Source organism: Phyllobates terribilis, unplaced genomic scaffold (assembly GCF_046119375.1).
Source record: "Phyllobates terribilis strain yellow unplaced genomic scaffold, ASM4611937v1 Scaffold_11__3_contigs__length_659146591, whole genome shotgun sequence".
NCBI lineage: Eukaryota > Metazoa > Chordata > Amphibia > Anura > Dendrobatidae > Phyllobates > Phyllobates terribilis.
Genome location: NW_027362771.1, coordinates 311321421 through 311344813, shown reverse-complemented (window position 1 = coordinate 311344813; position 23393 = coordinate 311321421). Strand labels below are relative to the sequence as shown.

The 23393-nt window shown below is 43.0% G+C and overlaps 1 protein-coding gene across 2 annotated transcripts in view; it reads left to right on the top strand.

Moving 5' to 3' along the window:
- Nucleotides 1-2345: 2345 nt before the first annotated feature.
- Nucleotides 2346-23393, top strand: part of PRRT4 (proline rich transmembrane protein 4) — a 55568-nt gene continuing 34520 nt past the window's right edge. For both annotated transcript variants that reach the window (XM_073652555.1, XM_073652556.1), the window contains exons 1-2: nt 2346-2503; nt 15520-16505. In XM_073652555.1, the coding sequence (XP_073508656.1) occupies nt 15596-16505 (910 nt within the window). In that variant the 5' untranslated portion in view covers nt 2346-2503; nt 15520-15595. The remainder of the gene's footprint in view (nt 2504-15519; nt 16506-23393) is intronic.

Here is a 23393-nt window from a genome sequence, read left to right as displayed (position 1 = left end):
CAGTAAGTCGTCGTCCCTGCCGGGGGTGGAGGGGAGCGTGCAGGGATGCCGGCACTACACTCTGTGATGCACTGAAGACAGGAGGAGCACAAAACTGATCTTTCCCCTCTGAAGACACTCACTGCACTTCTGGGTGTAGAAGTGTTGGTGCCATGACAGGAGGCAATGATGAAGGGGGGACCTGCCCCCGTACATTGTTTGCACTGCTGACTCCTGTATAGTCAGCGTGCATGTGCCAAGAGAGCACTATCATTCAGTCAGAGAACTGCTGAGTATGCAAATTGAGGCAGGTGCACCAAGTTCTTGTCCACGCCAAGGGTGCACAAAAGCCCCAGCATTTCGATGAGGATTATAAAGAGATTTCAAGTTAATTACAACAGTGAAATAGTGTATAATATGATGAATAATGTATGATATGATGAATTACTGCAAAATGTTTCTGTTTCCATTGGACTTGCTGGGTTCCCTAAATGCTTCTGAAAAATTTAACTTTTTTGCATCTTGTCCAGGTTATTTTTCTACCCAAACTGACCTTTTATTTATGTTTGTAAGTACATATCTAAGTTCAGTCTATGTTCGCTCGGCCAAGCGCTCCTGTGTGCACTATGAGAAAGCTGCTGCCAGACATCTCAGACGGCAGCTTATCTCAGGGAGAACAAAATGATCGGCAGTGTGAAATCGGACACACCGGACCCTAACTCCCCATCAGTCATTTATCTGGAGTGCCCACATTAGACTGCTTGCCAAACCCATTGATGATATCGGTGGGTTCTGCTGATGTTAGGGGGACTTTAGACTAGACAGTCTTAAAATGCGAGTTATTTATTATATTGTTTCATGCTGTTTGATCATTCAAGCACATTTTTAGACTATTCTTTCTACTCTAAGATTACACCACCTATTTGTTTTCTTATCTTGTGCCAGAAATGTGCTCTGAACAGGATTGATTCCCAGTAAATTTTTGATATAAAGTACTGCCCATTAAGACACGCCCATTCCCTGACAAGCCACTCCCCTTTACAACATGGTGGTTCGCAATATTATCACCACAGGGTAACCCTTAAAAATATCTTTTCACTTCTGGAGAACTCATGATGCCATTCTTACCTCAAATGAATCATTGTGTAGGGGCAGCTAAAAAATTCTGTAATTCGAATCCAGTTATCTTGGCTGATAGGTTTTCTGCATCTGTGAGCCGTTAAAATCAGTTTGCCTTTCCTGTAATAATAGTGACAGGCCTTTTTACTGTGTTCTGGATGGCCTCTGCGCGGGGTTCGAGAAATGTTATATCAGGCACTGTTCACATCTTGTGAAGGAAATCTATATGCCAGTGAAATTCCTCCAGTATATAGCATTGCACTGAGCTGGCGTCCAAGTTGCCAGTCAGATTTAGCCTTTTTTTCTGGACAACTCATCCAAAAATCACAGTTGGGAAACAATTTTTAATGGATATATTGGAATTATACAATTTACAATTAATACATGTCTACAGCCCAGAATACTGTTATAAAGTCATTAGTAGCATTAAAGAGTTACCCCCCCCACCAAAAAAAAGTATCCTCTATCCATACTATAGGTGTTAATCTTCTGATTGCAGGGGTCTGGTCGCTGGAACCCCCAGCAATCCCCAGATCAGCACTCTGGGAGCCAGACGACATGGCACTGCAGCTCTGTCCTGATTGAAGGAGAGGTGTGCATGCTCTACCTCCGCTCCATTCACTGTCTATTGGACTGCAGGAAAAAGCCAAGTGATGTGCTCCGTTTTCGCCAGTAGTCCTATTGACAATGAATGGAGCAGAGGCCGACTATGCACATTTCTTATTCAATCAGCTGCAGATCCCTATTCTTGGGATCCCTAGGGCACCCATTGGTCAGACCCCTAGGGTTCAGCAAGTTAACCACTATCTATGTGATAGGAGTTAACTTGCTGATGTCTGGGGGTCTGACCACTGGGACCCCTAGGTGGGTTGACTTGTTTTCTTGGTAATAAACTGTTAACTGTTACATTTCTTATCACTACAATCACAATATTCTGTACAAGCGTCATAAGAAAATCTTCAGTGGATAAAGAGCCCCATTTTTATGGACTCTCCAGGAATTTTGGAAGCTTGGTATCATGTTGTACAGAGCATAACTTGGAGCTCCTGGGTCCCACTGCAGGGAAGCTTGGGGCCCCCTCAGTCACCAATGCCGCGGTTCGACAGTACTACTGGTACTGTAAACAGGACAGCACAGTGGCATATATGTTAAACCACACAGGCATGGATACACCATCTGCAACATGATAGGCAGGGAAGACAGTGACTGGGAGGAGAACTGGAGGGAGATATAGTGACAGAGAGGAGGAGGAGGAGGGGGATGACTGTGAGGTGGGATGGGGGAGGGAGAAACTCAGAGATGGGGCTGGTTTGGTAATGGAAAGCATTACTGAGAAGAGATGAGGTGGGATGCAGTGCAGAGAGCGGGCTCAGCACACTGAGGGGCTCAGCATGGATGTGGACTGGTAAGTGATGCCGCCTTCGTTGGCTGTGATATGTGTGGGCATCAGTCAGGACTTTACTTGCTCTACCTTATAGTGCGTTATCTATGACTTCCCAGGATTTGTATATATGTGTGTATATACATATGTGTGTGCGTATATATCTTTGCTGCATTCTACGAGCCTCACTCCAATTTGCGTAGCTGATGTGAGTTCTGCAGCTGTGGACATACACGAGCACGTCGTCCGTGCACAGCACAAGTGCGTAGTTCTGTGTGTGGTCGCTACTAGTGAGCTGGCTGGCTGTGTCTCACATGCACACTGCGCTCTTCTTCTGCCTCACACACTGAAGACATCAACTGGCCATAGACATGATGATCTCTCATGCCACACATGCTATCACGACGACTGCTGATGATGAGTATTAGTCATTTTGCAGAACCGACTGATCGTAACTGTTAAAATCCTTTAAAATCATTTCTTAAAACCCGTTTGATCGGTCGTCATAACCACTAATTGTATCTGAAAATTCCACAAGTCATGAATGATAATGATGCACTGAACATATTACTGATGGATTCTCCATATATGATGATACAGGTACAATTTGCACATGTTTTTTTCATTAGATATGCCACTCAAAGTGCCCTAATTCAAGAAAATAAATAGCCTTTTCCATAAATCACTCTGGTTATGCAGAGCATTACTGGTATATACATAGGACTACGTTTATCGTGCACTATGTACATGTTAACCCATTTGATATGTTGGCAAATTAACCTCATAAATTCATTTGCCAATGTTAGTCTGTCTGACAGTTTACATGATGTATCCTTCCACGACTTTGCCATATTTGACACACATGCTTTATATTTTCCTGCAATTTACTATTATGGATGATTGAGTAAAATGCTGCAATTTACTAGAACCGAACATTCTCAGCTACATATGGATTTCCAATTCACAAGAATGAAATGATACATTTGCCCATTTAGATGACCAAGAAATGGGCAATTACTCTGGAGCAAATATTATATTATGAGTCGTATAATAGCTGTTGTCCTCATAGGTGCATTAGTGGACCATTGTATCGCTGCAGTGGTGGACAAATTACTCTAGACGTTCGGAGACAGTAAAACCAATCTGTTTTGTGGCACAGCGAAACAGAGACAATGGAAGATGCTAGTGGCAAATGTCACCGGTTCCTTGGATTTGGCGGCCCCAAGGGCATTTATATTTGCTCCGTCCTAGGGTAAATTGTAGTGCTGTCACCTTGCCACTGTATTACCTATGAAGGTCATACAAGTATATAGCCACATCAGCTTTGAGAACCGTCCTATGCAGCTATTCATGATACATAATTCTCACATTGGTGCACTTGCATCTTTGGCTTTTCTGGAGCTCGGATCCAAGTGATCTAGACTCTCGGTTGGCTGTCAGTGATCTAGGCTCTTTGTTATCTCGTAAACCCTATAATTCCTAACATCTCTATGGGATGTGTCGAAAGAGATGGAAAATAAACTCTCTATAGTGAATGTAGTTCAGAGGAGCATTTTGATTGCAGGAGCTCAGTTGTCTCGAGGCCATTATGTCTCCATTACCTTGGGCTCCTATGAGAAAAGAAATCAGTGCTTGGATATTGAAACTTGTAGCATGTTAACACCATGATACATGAAATGATTGCCATGCTGGGATGCAGCTATATTGAACCACATCAGTTTTTTTGTAAAATCTATTTTTATTGATATCAACATAATCAGAAATTATATGCTCATTAAACACAAGCCACATGCTCATAGTTGGGGTGAACATACATGTAATGAGATGCCAAAGCGTAGATTTAAAGAGTAACAAGACTTTGCTTTATTAAACTGAGTGTTTGACAACCCATTTATGAGATGGTTTCAGGCCATCATACACATCAGAGAAAAGTTGCCTGAAAATGACAATTTTGACCACAAAGAAGAATCGTATGCTGTGTGGGTAATGTGAACAATTCTCTGAAATGAACGATTGTTCATTTCGACTGATTATAAGACCAATCAGGCAGGTTAAATTTTGATGGCTGATCGTAAACACTTGCTTGAAAAAAATCAAATACGTCGGGATGAATTTTAAGATTATTTTTACTCACAAATGAACAGCCGTATGTCCGACTGATCTATAAAAAAAAAATACATAAAAGATGAGAGATAAAGATTTCTTATATATTCTGTTTTAGTCCCTTTGATGATGCTGAATACACTAGGATGGAGACTGAGGATGAGAACGCGGGAGAGGTGGAACCACTTAAAATGTTACAGAAAGCCTTACCCTAGTAGTCTTAAGAATAGAGCATTGTTCCCACAAACTAGTGGGCATAATTGGACCTGAGAGTAGTTTCTCCCAATACTCTCACAGAAACAGAGTCTCATTGAGTTTGAGACTTTGAGATTGAGTTTCATTGACATGAAACTAAAAGTGCGCATACACTTTAGATAGCATTCACAAGTATCTCTCCTGACTTGCCCTCACATCAAAGCTCAGCCAAAGGCCCTCATACACATCAGATGTGGCCGAATGATTGCTTGTCCAAAAGCTATCTCCCTAGGTTCTTCCATACACAGGAGCGCTCAGCTCAGCCAATTCATACAGCTATAATGAGGGGGGTAGATAGTTAGAATTAACGATTAGTTATTTATTAGTATTATAAATAAACACAGATAAGGCTTGTATATTGTGCAAGTCACACAGTTACGTGCAATGCACCATGTTGGCTGACGGTTTCATTAGATTACTGTTAGTTTAGCCTGCAGCGGTGAATCTAGGTATTCCTGCACCTGATGCAAAAATTCAGTTTGGCAGCCCCTGATAGACACAGCTTAAACGGTTTGAGTGATCATCATGTGCCCGCTCATATGCAATTTGCACACTTAGGGCTCACTCTCACTTGCAATTAAATCGGACAAATGCAATACGATAAAAAAATGGACCAATTTAATCATATGATGGTGTTCTCAGTGGCGTTTATTTGTTCCCTAGCTCCGATTGGATCACGATCGGACTGAAAAAAAATCGCAGCATGCTGCGATTGCATGCTGGATTCGGATCACACGCACCCATATAAGCCTATAGGTGCGTGTGAAACTTCGCACTGCACTCGGATATCACCCGAGAGGTGCGAGAGGTTTGGAGCACTGACACCCGGCTCCCGCTCACGGCAGAGCAGGAGCCGCGTGTCATTAACATATGGCATCCGATGCTATGCGCTAGTGGGACCCCGGCCTTAATCACCTGCTGACAAGCTACTCTTCCCAATTCTCTCATTGTTCAGTGAAATACTGCAGCCCCAGCTTCATTGAGAGAAACAGGAAGAGAAGCTAGATGGCACGTGACCATAAGTATGGTACCTTATAGGTGACATCTTCTCTGATTAAAGTCGTTCTCTTGCTTTTCTCCATCTTGTTCAGATGCCATGATGACTTTTCACATCCACAGCTTGTCTCTGCAGACTTTTCTTTTCTCCAATCTTCTGCTGCACATCTTGATATAGCGCCCTTAAAAATAACAGTGTCGTTATAATGCTCCTGAATAAAAATATTTGCCCTATACTGTGGCCCTGAATTTTTGCCCCTCACTGTCCTCCCTGTATAAAATATGACCCCCTACACTATCCCTCTTATAATACACTAGATGGTGGCCCGATTCAAACGCATCGGGTATTCTGGAATATGTATGCGGCAGACCGGGCGCAATCAGCAGAGCGGTGTTTAAATTTTGCGCCAAAATCGCTGATTGGTCGCGGCCGGCACCAATCAGCAGAGCGGTGTTTAAATTTGGCGCCAATAATGGTGATTGTTCATGGCCGGGACCATTCAGCAGAGCGGTGTTTAAATTTGGCGGCAATAATGCTGATTAGTCGCGGCCGGCAATTTGGCGCCAACAATGCTGATTAGTCGCGGCCGGCAACCGAGACCAATCAGCAGAGCGGTGTTTAAATTTGGCGCCAAAATCGCTGATTGGTCGCGGCCGGCCACCGCGACCAATCAGCAGAGCGGTGTTTAAATTTGGCGCCAATACTGCTAATTGGTCGCGGCCGGCAACCGCGACCAATCAGCACAGCGGGGTTTAAATTTGGCGCCAATAATGCTGATTAGTCACGGCCGGCAACCGCGACCAATTAGCAGAGCGGGGTTTAAATTTGGCGCCAATACTGCTGATTGGTCTCGGTTGCCGGCCGCGACCAATCAGCAGAGCGGGGTTTAAATTTGGCGCCAATACTGCTGATTGGTCGCGGCCGGCGACCGCGACAAATCAGCAGAGCGGTGTTTAAATTTGGCGCCAATACTGCTGATTGGTCTCGGCCGGCGACCACAAGCAATCAGCAGAGCGGGGCTTAAATTTGGCGCCAAAATCGCTAATTGGTCGCGGACCGCGACAAATCAGCAGAGCGGTGTTTATATTTGGCGCCACAATCGCTGATTGGTCGCGACCGCGACCAATCAGCAGAGCGGCGTTTAAATTTGCCGCCCATATCGCTGATTGGTCGCGGGCGGCGGCTGCGGCCAATCAGCGACCGGTGTTACTGAGAACAGGGAGTGGCATTGATGTGCGGGTACTTTCGGTGTGAGTAGCCGGGAGATGAACGGCTAGCGCCGGTCATCTCCCGGCTGCATCGCCGCTGACTTCCATGTGGCTACCATCGGGAGATCAGCGGCTAGTGCCGCTGATCTCCCAACGGCAAGTGTGAAGGGAGGACCGGGGAACGAGGCCACCGGTCGAGGTACTTGTGCTGCGTGCAGCCAGGAGATGAGCGGCTGGCACCGCTCATCTGTCGGCTGCGTCGCCGCTGATCTCCCGACGGTGGCCTGAGTGTTTAAAATCCGGCGCCAATTCGCGGACGTGCTGCGGTAGTCGCTGATTGATCGTGGCCGGCTGGGCGCGACCAATCAGCGAACCGTGTTACTGAGTACTGGAGAGCGAGTTTCAATTTGGCGCCCAAATCGCTGATTGGTCGCAGGCGGCGGCCTCGACCAATCAGCAGAGCGGCTTTTAAATTTGCGGCCCATATCGCTGATTGGTCGCGGCCGGCCGCCGCGACCAATCAGCAGAGCGTTGTTTAAATTTGGCGCCTATCTCGCTGGTTGGTCGCGGTCGGCTGGCGGCCGCGACCAATCAGTAGATCGTTGTTTAAATTAGGCGCCAATCTCGCTGATTGGTCGCGGTCGGCTGGCAGCGACCAATCAGCAGAGCGTTGTTTAAATTTGGCACCAATAATGCTGATTGGTTGCGGCCGGCGACCGCAGCCAATCAGCATAGCGGTGTTTAAATTTGTCGCCAATCTCGCTGATTGATCGCGGGCAGCGTCCGCGACCAATCAGCACAGCAGTGTTTAAATGTGTCGGCAAGATCGCTGATTGGTCGCGTGCAGCGTCCGCGACCAATCAGCACAGCAGTGTTTAAATGTGTCGGCAAGATCGCTGATTGGTCGCGTGCAGCGTCCGCGACCAATCAGCACAGCAGTGTTTAAATTTGTCGGCAAGATCGCAGATTGGTCGCGGGCAGAGTCCGCGACCAATCAGCACAGCAGTGTTTAAATGTGGCGCCAAGATCGGTGATTGGTCGCGGCCGCTATTTAAATGTGGCGCCCAAATCGGTGATTGGTCGCGGGCAGCGGCCGCGACCAATCAGCACAGCGGTGTTTAACTTTTGTGCTAAGATCACTGATTGGTCGCGGCCGGAGAGCGCGACCAATCAGCAAATCGTATTGGTGAGGACCGGGGAGCGGAATCGTATTAGTGAGGACGGGGGAGCGGCGCTGCCTGTGCGGCTACTTCCGCTGCAAGAAGCCGGGAGATGAGCGGCTGCTCGCAGCAGAAGTATCCCGACCCGCAGCGCCGCTCCCCGGTCCTCCCTTGACACCCTAGCCGCATGGAGGTCAGCGCTGCTGCCTGTGCGGCTACTTCCGCTGCGAGAAGTCGGGAGATGAGCGGCTGCTCGCAGCAGAAGTATCCCGACCCGCAGCGCCGCTCCCCGGTCCTCCCTTCCGCATGGAGGTCAGCGACGCCGGCGGTCAAGGTCCTTCTGCTGCTACCGGCCGGGAGATGAGTGCCTCGCGCCGGTCATCTCCCAGCTGCATCTCCGTCCCGCAGATGAGCCGCTAACGGCTGCCATCTTTTTTCTGAAATCCCGCGTCGCTGATTGGCCGCTGCCGGACCAATGAGCGACGCAGGATTTCCTGGACAGACAGACAGACAGAAAGACAGACAGACAGACGGGATAAGATGATTATATATATAGATGACCTCCACACTGCTCTCTCCTATAAAATATAGCCTCCACACTGTCCTCCTCTTAATAATAATAATCTTTTCATTTATATAGCGCCAACATATTCTGCAGCGCTTTACAATTCAGACAATTTACAGACATTATTGGCACTGTCCCCATTGGGGACAGTTTGACAAACCGACTCTGAGAACAGCTGAATCCACACCTGGGAGGCTCCTTGGACCACCTGACAGCACCCCCTTGCCAGTTGTGCCTCTCTCCCAACTTACCAATATATAGTAAAGCTTGCCATACACATTAGATGGCTGTTGGTTGAACAATGTCGTTCAGCCAACAGCCATCTCTGCCGACTCCCACGCACAGGAGGGCATGCGCAATCAACATCTCTCCTGACTATCAGTCGGCTGGCACCTCTATACACATTAGATCGTCTTCCGAACCCGTCGATAGCGGCGGGTTCAGACAACATTAGTCTAATGTATATGGAGGCATTAATACTCTTGTGTTCTTTATAAGAGAGCTGCTGTCAGACTCCTCTGGTTGTGGCTTATCTCCGGTAGAACAAATCTCCCATCGAAAATTCGACGTAGAAATTATCTGTTGGGGGGGTGGAGTCAGGAGACCCCCATACACAATAGACTGTTGGCTTATCTTGTCGTTATCTGCGGTGTTGCCCTACTTTAGTCTAATGTGTATTGGGGCCTTTAGGATGAAGTCCTTACAAAGCCTGCAGCTCTGCTAGATGTGTTCTTGCGATACTGCAATGTAGTTATCATTTATAGTCAATGCATGATTTACTATAAGATATCTTTACTGGTGGATACTAAAAAAATTATAAGGTGATTGGTATACACATCTCTAGTCTATGTTCCTACTGCAGTTAACCTCTCACGTCCTAACAGAATTATACACCTGCTCCATGCCCCTTGGATATCTTTGACCATTTCTAACTTCTATCTACCGACTGTATCTGTAGGAAGGTGCACAATTCTGTGCATCACGGATATTCACAGTCCAGTGCCCATTAGTGTGAATTTTTTCTAATTAAAAAGGCTTCAAGAATATGGTGGCCCATGTAGGGTAACATACTGGTGTAATGGAAAGGTAACTGTCCTCTTGACTGACGTGAGGGCAGGAAAGGCAACACATCGCTGGAAAATAGGCTCTGCCCTAACATTATGCAGAAAGAAAGAAATAAAGCAAGGAATTTTTTACAGACCAGTGAGTGCCTTCCTTTTCTTCTTTCTTATATGCATATGGACAGTTGAGTTTTTCACGGAAGATAAGCACCGGGTCTGGTGGGATAGGTGTTGGTCCTGCAAGTGGAGCGAGTATAAATGCAAAGGTGCCGGTGTCTTTTTACCTCTTGAGTACAAAACCTTGTGACACATTTCATTTAAAAGAATATTAATGTCCATCTAACATTTGTAGCAAATAAACAAAGCTCAGTAAATATATAGAGAAAAAATGGAACTTGTTATATTCTGTATGAATGAATAAAAACACAATGAATGGAGCCGACCAAAGCACAATGTGTGGTAGCTTTTTAAAACAAATGGAATAATAGAAAAAACAACTGTATTACTAATACTGACAATAAATCTGGATGATACATGCAGAACGCGATGACTACCCGTAACTGTATGCTTATTTCCCAAGAAGCTAGAACTAAAAGGTAGTTAAGGGCTATTTACTAATCATTTGCGGGGCAGATCTAGGTCTGCATAAAAGCACATTCCACCTCCACCTCCTTCGCCTATGTTACACATTAAATATTTTTTCATTCTTGTGCTTTTCATAAGCTGAATTGAAATGAGTATGAATCATAGCACTGATGGAGAACTGCAACCCACACAGCAATTTGTATTGTGTTACATTGTATGTAACAGGTAGGCAGTATGACTCCATATATGAGGCACGCTTTCACCCACCATGCATGTCATACCCCTAGTCACATAAAACATTAACGCATACAAGGCTGCCTATTCCATTATTTAGCAGTTAAGTATGTTCCACACAATTGACTTCATGTTCTCGCCTGGGAACGTTCTGTTAGGATCTTTAGTCAAAAGATGTTCCAGAATGATTTCCATTTAATGCAAGAAAATGATAACAACGCGACTTTTCTTCTAGTTTCGGTGGAAACTTTTAGAACTGCTTGTGAAGATTAATAACCCCTGCAAAGGATTTATACCAAAAAAATACAGGCGATCTTGGCTGAACAGCTGCTACACATATGAAGTTCAGCAATAATTTATAATAGGATGTGTAAAAAGTCAGAATATACGCCGATACAAAATGACATTATTACAGTCTTGAACGAAAGTGTTGGCACCCTTGAAATTGTTCCAGAAAATGAAGTATTTCTCCCAGAAAATTATTACAGTTACACATGTGTGGTTATGCTCTTTTATTTCCTTTGTGTGTATTGGAGCAACACGAAAAAACTGAGAAAAAAAGGCAAATTGGACATAATTTCACACAAAACCCCCAAAATGGACAAAATTGTAGGCGCCCTCAACTTAATATTAGGTTGCACACCCTTTGGAATAAATAACTGCAATCAATCGCTTCCTATAACCATCAACAAGTTTTTTACACCTCTCAACTGGAATTTTTGACCACTCTTCTTTTGCAAACTGCTCCAGATCTTTCATTTGAAGGGTGCCTTCTCCCAACAGCAATTTTAAGATCTCTCCACAGGTGTTCAATGGGATTTAGGTCCGAACTCACTGCTGGCCACTTCAGAACTCTCCAGCGCTTTGTTTCCATCCATTCCTGGGTGCTTCTTGAAGTATGTTTGGGGTCATTGTCCTGCTGGAAGACCCATGACCTAGGATGCAAACGCAGATTTCTGACACTAGGCACTACATTGCAACCCAAAATCCTTTGGTAATCTTCAGATTTCATGATGCCTTGCACACAGTCAAGGCACCCAGATTCAGAGGTAGCAAAATAACCCCAAAACATCTTTGAACCTCCACCATATTTGATTGCAGGTACTGTGTTCTTTTCTTTGTAGGCCTCATTCCATTTTCGGCAAATAGTAGAATGATGTGCCTTACCAAAAAGCTTTATCTTGGTCTCATCTGTCCACAAGACTCTTTCCCAAAAGGATTTTGACTTATATATATTTTGGCAAACTGCAGTCTAACTTTTTTATGTCTCTGTGTCAGCAGTGGGGTTCTCCTGGGTCTCCTGCCATAGAGTTTCATTTCATTCAAATGTCGATGGATAGTTTGTGCTGACACTGATGCACCCTGAGCCTGCAGGATAGTTTTAATTTTTTTTTTAAACTGGATTGAGGCTGCTTATCCACCATCCAGACTATCCTGCATTGTAACTTTTCATCAATTTTTCTCTGCTGTCCACGTCCAAGGAGAGTAGCTATGTGCCCTGGGTTATAAACTTCTTGATTATGTTGCACACCGTGGACAAAGGAACATCAAGATCTCTGAAGATGGACTTGTAACCTTGAGGCTGTTGATATCTTCAATAATTTTTGTTCTCTTCTCCTCAAACAGTTCTCTTCTCCTCTTTCTGTTCTCCATGCTTAGTATGGCACACACAGACACACAATTCAAAGATTGAGTCAACTTCTCCCCTTTTTATCTGCTTTCAGGTGTAATGTTCATATTGCCCACACCTGTTACTTGCCACAGGTGAGTTTGAACGAGCATCACATGCTTGAAACAAAGTTGTTTACTCATAATTTTGGAAAGGTGGCAACAATTTTGTCCGGGCCATTTTTGGGGTTTGTGTGAAATTATGTCCAAATTACCTTTTTTTCTCTGTTTTTTTATGTTGTTCCATTACACATAAAGGAAATAAACGAGTATAACAAAATATGTGTAATTGCAAAAATTCTCTGGGAGAAATACTTTATTTTCTGTAAAAATTTCAAGGATGCCAACACCTTTGGCCATAACTGTATATTGTAACGACAGGATTTCATAGCACTCCATAGCAATGATATATAAAAGACTGCACACCAATAAATAAAAAAGACATATGCAATAACACTGCCTTGATTTGAGACAGAATATATGATCATTACACCTTTCCTGGGTTTACGAGATATTTGTACTGTGTATCTGTATATCTACTTGTATAACCTGTTCCCTTTGTTAATTATATAAAGTAAATAACATGAGCAGAATAGTAAAGAAATGATTTTCCATCCCATCATAAAAAAAAACAAAAATAACAGTTTTATTGCTGACAGAAATTGGTCTGTCCCTTTAAAAACAGGAAGCAGCTTATAAAAACAAAATGAAGCCTTACATTAAAGCATTAGGGACAATAGGTTCTCCTAGATCAAAAGCCATTTTATAGGGAAAATGCCTATAAATACATTGTTTAACTTTGTCCGTAAAAACTTTTTATTCCTGACAAGTTCACATGTAGGTTATAAATAAGCTACAAATTAAGGGGCCATTCACAGGGTGTAATCTACTCCAAAATACTATGCAACAAAATATATACATTGTGTATGTGGATATGTATAGACTGCATATGGAACATGTGTAAACTTTAGGAGGAATGCAGATTTTGCTCAGACGCATCCTTGCAGAAATCTGGTGACCTGGTCATTGAGTCTCCAGTGAGATAACGCTGGAATTCGCCTCTGATCCCCAGAGTACATGTAGATAGCACCTGCTGTCCATTGCTTCACTAATGTGATAATGTAAAGATAAGGATACAATCCCTTCCTTCAAATCCAGTGCTTTTGGACAGATGCATTTACAACTTTATGCCTCATTCACACAACCGTTGGTTGAAAGTGTATATATAAAAGTGTAACTAAACTTTCAAGCATTTTTTATCTTTTGTAAGCTTAATTCCCCGCAGACACACCCACCACTCAAAAGACTGCTCAGAAGTACGCAGCTCAGGAGGCAGGAGCGCACAGCTTCTCTGTACGCTCAGAGTGGAGTATGGACTCCATAGAAGGTCTATGGGTTCACACTCCATTCATGGTGCACTCTCAGGTAGGAGGTGAGCCCCTTTGCCTCTTCAGCTGGACAGTCTTTTAAATGATCAGTGGGGATCTCATACCTCAGGGCCTGACCCTGATAAGATATAAAATAAGATATAAAAAAAAATGTTCCGAGCTTAAGTTACACTTTAAAATAAACGTAGAATTAGCCATCAATATTAGTTGGATGGGAGTTTAACTCACCTACTCCGGTCAGCTTTTTGAAGCACCGAGCCTGTTCAATATACACAGCGGCTTGCAGGCTGGTTCATAATTGCCTGTGCCGTATTTGTTAACGACAGTGCAAGATTTGCAGTGTTTCGTTAAAATGAATAGTAAACAATGCAATATCTTGAACAGATGGTAAAAAATACAATACAGGCAAGTAACATTCAACCTGCTAGTCAATGTAATGGAAATGTAAAGCATTGCAGACTCTTTAAACAGATGATTGGAAGAGTTTCTGATAGTTGCCCTCCCTAACTAATCTAATATTGATGCCTTAGTCTAACATCAATTTTAAAATGTTGCATAACCCTCTTAATAATTGCATAAAAAGAACATGCATAAATATATATCTCCAGATATTGTGTTAAACCTAATAAAGAAACCTACATAAATTGTTTTTTTTTCCTATGGTGCTTTTAGTTAAAGGTGGTATTGACTACAGAGGACTCAAGAATGTTTTACTATACTTTGCTTCAACTGCTAAACATTTTCAAGACCTGGATGAGAACTTTCTTGTTTACATGCAAAGGCCTATACAAACTGACAATCCTATACAAAGCTTGGTTTACACTAGCTGATGGTGTTTGCCAATCCATGGTCATTGAACAGCCTGTTTACACAGGCCAACTACACTTTCCTTGCCCACAGAAAGATAACAGATCTTTCTGTGCGCATAGACTGTCATTGTTCTTGGCAGCACATGTCCTGTGTACATAGAGCGATGTGCTGCCGAGAACAATGATTTTTAATCTAGCTTAAAAATTATTTCAGCGAACAAACAAGTGTTCTGCTTTTTCGTCAACTGATTGGCAGACTGTTTTCACAGTCTGATTTTCTGGAAACAAGCTTTCCAAGGAACACTCATTCACAATAGATGACAAGTGTAAATGCACAATAAAGGGGAGTTTACACTTATACTACATGGCGTAGGTCATTAAACGACTGCTGATAGACTACTTGCAAGTTGATAGCTGGTCGTTTAATAGCCTGTTTAGGTAGATGGAGAGAGGATAACCATCCAATGTGTAGTAGTTGTTCAGCTGACATTTGGCAGAAGTCAAGAAAAAAAAGAATTGGGGATGTTGAATTTCAACTTGTCCAATCCTTTGATATCAAAGGAGATACTCCGCCTCCCTCTGTGCTTCATTAAAGAGATTATTGAATGACATGCATCCAGCTTTAAGCTTTACCAAAGGGTAATTTTCCTCATATGTTGGAGGAACCCAGTGTCATGTGTAAGGGGAGGTCAAGAGGAAAAGCAGTCGGCCAAAGGAACATTTGGCCAACAAGTATTGGAAGTGTAAGGCCACCTTTGCTTAATATCCAAACTTAAATTGTAAAGTAGTGGACAAGCCAGCACATTGTGAAAATTGAGTACATCTATTTGCCCATTTATCATTACTTCAGACAGTTTTCCAAATGTAACAAAAGTTAGTGGCTGTTTTGAACAAAATATTTTAGGAATCAGAAAATTCTTTCCCATCCAGTTTGACTTACAACATTACAACTTGTGTTTTCTTGAATGTTTCACTGTATTGTTTTTTTTTTCTTTTTTACATTCCAGTTTCTGCTTTCAAAGAAGAGTAAAGCCACGGTGACGTTGTGTTTGTCTGGTAGATGTTGTTACAAGAAGACACATCATGGGTTTATCATACTGGACACCCATAAACATTTTCCTGTTGGCATGCATACACCTAAGCCACCAGGAGGTAACACCCACTGAAAACTTCTCACTGGCAGATGAAGAATTGATTGTATCATACACTGTCTACCAAGATGATCTTGCCCTAGTGACAGAATACCCTTCTTCAGTGACATCTCCATGGATCAACAATAATGACGATAAATTTTCTGATGAAAGCCAAACGGACACAAATATATTGTATGTTTCAATCCCTGATGTACCAGTTCTAGAATCAGACCAACTTCAGATTGATATGTTGTTACTTGACAAGACACATGAAACAGATGAATATGAGCAGATCGTCACTGCCAGTTATGAGCCAACAGACAAACATGTGACAGGGCTGGCTATTGTGGAACCTCCAACAGTGCCTCTGGCGACAGACTCTTATGGATCAGCATCTCCATGGCCAGAGATCTTGTCGCAGCTACCCTTTACACCTGTTTTTGCTACAGTTGTTAATTCCCCAGTAGAACCCATTTATGAGGCTGATAACTCCTTGGAAAAAGTGTTATCTCCTATTCTTGAAGAGGAACATGGACTGCCTTTACATACAACAACTTTAAGTAGCATTGGACCTCAGACTGATGTGTCTGCAGACCCTTTACTGCCATATATCTGGGACATAGGTGAGCAAGAAGTCACCGATTCTTGGGTGTATAAAGATAAACTCATTGAAATAGAGTCTTCTGAAGTGCCCACTAAGGAAATTAACTCTGGTGAAGTAATAGCCACTGAAGATGCACCACTTGTTATATCTGATGTCATCCTGGGTGAGATCTTGGAAGACTCTACAGAGAAGGACATCCATCAAACATATGTAGAAGAATCCATCTTAGGATCAACAATGACAGTAAATATCACTGGTAAGAGACATAGACATTGATATAAAAGAGAAAACGAAGAAATATTTGGGTAATTAAGTTAAAAGGGTTGTCCACCTTTTGTGGACATTTTTTTCTTACTTAAATGCATTCATTTGGGGCTAAAAATAATTTTTGCCTTTGGGTTTCATTAAAAGTTTTACACCACTTGCCTCCTATAGCCTCTGCATTAAACTATCCATTGCAGACTCCAGAAAGAGTTAACAAGGTTGACCACATTATCTTTCCTTTATCAGATATGTGGTGGACATGATTTTGTGGCACTTACTATCATACAGGTTTGACAGGTTCTTCTACTCTTGTTAGTGCAGCTTTCCTCACAGACTGCACAGCTCATCTGTCCATACAATGGCTGCTGATGGAGGAACGTGTGACCAGACTTGTCCATCAGTCTTGTTCAGTTGAAAACCTCACATGAGCAAACTGCTTTGCTTTTAGAGGAGACTGATGGACAGGTCTGGTTACACGTTCCTCGACCAGCAGCCGTTGTATGGACAGAAGAGCTGTGCATTCTATGAGGAAGGTAGGACTAACAAGAGCAGAAGAACCTGATTCTTAGTCTCGATTGCATTCATTTAGGTACGAAAAAGAAATTGTGGACAACACCTTCAAGGAACTTTTGGCTTCAACAAAGGAAATGAGCTTTGCAAACATTTTTATTTTCCCTCTTACATTATTATTCTATTCTTGGCTGTATGGCTGCTTTACTTTTTTATCAGATACTCAGGAAATCCCAAACTCTATGACAGCAGATATAACAAATCAACTTTTTTTTTCAGTGACCACTAATTTTTCTTGATATCATAAATGCCGGCATATCACATATTGTCCCAAGAACTAACATCACTGATTCCAAATATAATCCATGAACAAAGTATTTACCTCTTACACGGGTACCTCCACCCAATACTTTCTTTTAACTGTTTCCTTTCAAGGACCCTTTGTAATAGAGAGTGAAGGAAGTGAGTAATATTTGTCTATTTTTATTTTCCAATCCAGACAACACCCAAAGGCAGTTTTTTAATTTAGGTGACGATTGTCTATTATGTTGTATTAGAATCCTACAAGACAAGTTTTACATGGCCATAGAAAATACATTCTTACCAACGGGTTTCTTAAGTGTATGTGCACACAACGCCTTTTAGACCTGAGTTTTTGAAGCAGAAGATGCTTCAGGAAAATGCCAGCTGTGTCTTTCCTAAAGCATTCTTTGGCCACTTTGGTTGCCGCCGACATCTATTTTTTTTTAACCCATGGCTGATAACCTGTTAAATCCCACTGTCAATCACTGACAGTGGGATTTAACACACGCCATTCGGAAGTGCATCACAAATCCCGCCCATCAGCGCCCCTGTTACGTGATCGCAAGGCGCTGATGGGTCGTTATGAGAACCGGGGACTGCAGAAAACCCCCGTGCCTGTCATTTTGAATCTCCTGGCCCGCATTCATAGGAGATGGTTATTTTTGCTATACATAGCAGGGCTGATGCACTGCTATGTATAGTTCAGGCAATCGGACGATCGCAGTTTCAAGTGTCCTAAGAGGACTCTTGAAGTCAGTAAAAAGTGTGAAAAAAAGTTTTTAAAAATATGAAAAAAAAAAAAACCCCACAAAAGTTCAAATCACCACCCTTTTGCCTCATTGAAAATAAAACAAACAAAAAAAAATACAAATATTTGATAGAAATGTCCGATCTATAAAAATATAAAAGCAATTAATCCGATTGCTAAACAGCATAACAAGAAAAAAATCAAAACTCCAGAATTACATTCTTTGGCCGCCGCAGCACTGAAATAAAATGCAATAAGAGGCGATGAAAACATCGAATCTAACCCAAAATGGAATCAATTTAAACATCAGTTCAGGGCACAAAAAATAATCCATCACCCAGCCCCAGATCCCGAAAAAATAAAATTCTACGGGTCTCAGAAAATGGCGACATAAGCAATTTTTTTTTTCTTACAAATTGCTTAAAACTGGTCAATACCATAAAAAATACAAAGTCCGTAAAGAGGGTCCAGGTGAAAGAAGGTATCAGATACAAGTGCAACCGTCAAATGCTGGAAAAGCAGACCTGTAGAAGAATATCTATAAGGGAGGCAGTCACCCCCTAAGTTGGTATTATTACTGCTTATTCAGGTTTACAGGGAACTTAGCCCCTGTAATACATATATACCTTTAATATAGATTTTAGTGGTTTAGTTGTCAGAAAAAAACGATTTCGGCACGTCCAAGGCTGCCGCTCGGTACTGTACTGTGCTCACTTGGTTTCTGATGATCCTATAAAGGATTTACTGAACACAAGGATCAATTCACAGATAAATGCTAAATCTTATTGATCGCTGGGGACTAACTGATGCGGCATCTTGTCTTGAGGGAAATTGACCCCTTATTTATTCAGGTTGTTCCTATATGCAGATGTTTTTCTGCACAGTGTGTGAATGGAGGTGGTTTTTGCTGTGCTGTATAGGTGGGGGAAGGTGAAGGTTGTATTATTGGGGGAGGTCTACACGGTTCCAGAATGTGTACTGTCTATAAACATGACCTCTGCAGGTGTACACGATGGGTCTGTGAGGGGAGAGTGTGGTGGGGGTTGTCGGCAGTAGGTCTGCATTACATCTGTGGTATCCTGAGGGGCAGGCATTACTGACTACAACCGAGTAATGGAATGGGCGCAGGTTGTGACTATGGTACTAATGTGCTGTCTATATGAGAGCGATAACCTCCTATATGTACTGGCTGGTTGATGAGAGGACGCCAGTTTGCATTTTACACAGCTGGTATCGCAGTGCAGTGGAGCAGCAGAGGAAGCGAACTGCGTTGCGTCTCTTGCCATTGTCTCCTATGAGAAAGGAAAGCAGTGGTGGCATATAAGCAGTAACATTGCTGTTGCCTTAGTTAAATGTACCCGACACTAATAGAAGTGCACAAATCCTTCCCTGTGCTCATCGGTATTCGGACCAGGTAGTAACATATTACCCGGCATCCTTCCTGTTACTGCTGTCGCCTCATTGAAAATTCTGCAGGCACTTATTTACCTCAGTAACCTCCAAACACTACCGAGAGTCGTAGCAAGACCTCGAAGGAGAAGAACACGGCATCTAATCACCTTCTGACAGCCATTGTGTCATACGTCGCAAACCCATTTTATTTCATATTTCATCATTTTGGGCAAATATAACAGCATCTCCTATTAAGGGGCATGTATCATCTGTGCCTATAGGACCCTTAGGCTATGTTCACACACGTTGTGTTTTGCTGCGTATTTTGCAGCAGATTTTTATTCAAATTTTCAGCTGCGTCTTGCAGTACCAGCAAAGTGTATGAGACACCAGAATTCTCTGTTCACATGTTGCTTTTTGTTTGCAGCGTATTTTCTGCCTTGCTTGCCTATTTGGAAAATAGAGCATGTCACTTCTTTCAGCGTTTTTTCAGCGTTTTTTCACCCGTAGGAAGTAATGGGTGGTGAAAAAAACGTTGCAAATACGCACCAAAAACGCAGGAAAAAAACGCACCTGCGTTTTTTTTGCTGTGAATTTGCAGCATTTTTGATGGCAAAATAGAATGGAGTTCTTTTTTTTTTTACAGAAATTTATGCACATGCCTAAATAGAGACAGACGGACAGTGAAAGAAACGCTGCAAAAACGCTGCAAAAAATGCAGGAAAACCTGATTTTTTGACGCAGCGGTTTTCCTGCCAGACAAAAGTTGTCAGCCGATTTGCAGCAGATTTAGCTGCAGAAAAAACACAACGTGTGTGAACATAGCCTAAGTGTCATGGTGTTAGCACATCCCTGGCTTGGCACAAGTGCCTGAATAGGTGTCACTGATACCCTTTTTCCTCTATTTGATACCGTACCACATAATGGGACTGAATTATCGGCTGGCATATGCTGATAACTAAAACATTAATGAGTCGCCTTGTGCAAAGTCTCCATAATCCTTCATAGCGATGACTACCACATTGTACGATATCATTCATCATCTGTATGTCTTGTAAGTGATATGGGCAGATTAAAGATTAATATTCATACCATGGAAAAGTAGTTATTATATCTTATAAGAGGTAGAGTTGTGGGAAGATAGAGTTGTTGGACAATCTCCATAATGACCGCAGCAATTTCTATAGGCTTAAAGAGACCTGTGGTCAGCAAGGTATAGAGAAGAAGATGAGCAGTATGATACATTTTATTCCATATAGCTTGTATTGTATTCATTGAAATCCCTGGTGTCTATGAATCTGTAAGGAGATAGACATACTGTTCACGTTCCCCCTTGAGGAACAAGTATAATGTTTTGTGATGTAATGTGAACTGTGATGTGTAGTATGTTTAGTAATGTGTGTTGATAGTGATAGAGCTGTGTTCTGCCCAGCAACAGGTAGTGAGTAGGTTTAGTTAGAGTTAATAGCTGGGACTAGCCCATAGTTGGAGGAGGTAAGCTGAAGGGAGGGACAAGAGACAGTTTCCTGGTAGAAAGGCAGCTAGGGCCTGGAGTGCATAGAAAAAGAACCTAAGGTCCATTGTCGGCAGTGCCGCATTCTAGGGGGTCCCTAAAGTGAGAGGAGACCAAAGAAAAGAGATCGCAAAATCCGGAGCAGAAGTGACTAAGAGAAAGAGTGATCTACCAGAGATGGGTCCTGGGTGACGACGCCTAGCAGAAAGGACCAGAGTTTATAAGTCTTGAAGGTATCGGGCCTGAATAGGACTGAGTACGTGAGACAAGTAAAGTGCCCCGAGTGGGAGTTACAGAGCGTCTGTATCAGAGGAGATGAGTACAGGCCATACTGGCACCCTAAGGGGAAAGAAGATGCAGAACCGCAAGGTGAATAAAGCACTCTTGCTAAACAGAACTGTAGAGTCAAGCTGGATTGTGATGAAGTAGTGAGAAACAGTGGAGACAGAGGACAAGTAGAAAGAGAAAAGAGGAAAGGAGAACAATAGAGAAAAGGGAAGGAAACTATGTGGAAAATACTTAGAGTTGTAAAGAAAATATTCAGAAGACTGTGTGCCCGATATCTCTTGTATATATTTCCTACAAAGTTCCTGTTCAGTAAAAAGTTTATTTTTGATTGGTGGTCTCCCTCCTTGAACTGTCAAACATCTGGTCCTGGCAAACCAGCAACATCGGTTACATGTGGCCTGCACGGGCGTAGCGCCCTCACAGCACAAGTCCACACACCCAGCCAGGACCCCCATCTTCATGTAACGTGCCGGATCGCAAGAGGCGAGTACCTCGCCCGCGGCTACAGCACCAAGTTACGAGCCCAGTGGGCGGTCCTACTCAGTGATTGACAGTTATCTCTACACGCACAGTCATACAGGAGAGACTGTCAGTCATTGAATAGGACCGCCCACTGAACTCATGCATATGTTTGTTAAAATCCAACATGCCTAATTACTTTTTCTTTTTTTTTGTAGACAATTGGTTTGCAAAAAAAACTGGACATGTAAACATCACCATAGACTATGATGGTACATGTTCTAGCTATGAAAACGCGAAAGGTCACGCACGTGAAACAGAATGAGTCTTATGGTTCACATGGTTGAAAATTGGTTCTCAAGCCACAAAGCTATAACTGTCATATTTCTAGTTGGGACACATTCTGATGTCTGTTTTTTTCATCAGTAAGTTAGATCTTATGTTCATCAAGTTTTGGTCTGCGTGTCTGTTTTTACCATCATAGTTTCATCCATTTTCCTTGCATATAATTTTTTTTCCCAAGGTTCTCATACTCATTAAAAAGTAAAAAAACTGACAGTACACAGAGAAAGCAGGGATGGCAATGATGTGGACCAAAAATGGACGTGTCTGTTTTTTTTAGACACTCGGTCCACAAAAAACAAACATGTGATCAGCTCTATAGACTATAATGAATAAGGCCTTAAGCTATGTTCACATGTTCAGTAATTATCAGTTAGGCCACAGCCATGGGCGTACCCAGGATCAAAACTAGGGGGGGGCGAGCCATGGTCACAGATACCAAAGAGAAATATATATATAGTACAATGCAAAGATTTCACTTCTTACTTTACATGAGACATATCTATTGTACATTCCACAATAGGTCCGAAACCGGCGAATCGCTCCACACAGTATACTGGCCCCCATAAAATGCTCCATACAGGATACTGGTCCCCATATAACGCTCCATAAAGGATACTGGCCCCCATATAACGCTCCATACAGAATACTGCCGCCCCGCCCCACGGTGGGTACGCCCATGGCCACAGCCCCACTATCAGTATTTGGTCAGTATTTTTTCTCAGGAGTTGGAGCCAAAACCAGGAGTGGGTGATAAATGCAGAATTGGTGACTTGCTTCTATTATACCTTGTCTCTGATTGTTCCTCACCTGGTTTTGGCTCCCACTACTAAGAAAATATACTGACCTGTTAGGCGTCGGTCTGGTGCTGGATTTGAAATGGGTCCAGGACCTTCTGTGGTCTCCCATTTCAGTCCAGCCAGGGCTGATGCTGCTCAGCATCACTGTCAGCCTCAACACCTAGCTGGTCCGCGAGCACTGTTTATCTCCCAGGTAGTTGTGCCTACCAGAGAAATCCCAACCTCTCTGAAGGAGTTAATATCTCTCGCTGACCGTATTGACTTGCGTCATGCGGAACACAAGTTAGAGCTGGAGGTTGCCAGACCTCAGTATCTGTTGGCACCATCCGCCTTTAGACCCATTTTCAAACCCAAGACACTCGACCCGGAGCCTAAGGCTACTGATGTACCCCGGTCTAAGTCTAGTTCCTCTCGTTCCCGTTCTGCACATATCTCGGAGCACCCCGTAAATAAGGGTTCCAAGCAGTCAGTAAAACGAGTAGGTCTTACCACTGTTGGAGGATGGGTATTAAATTCCGGGACTTC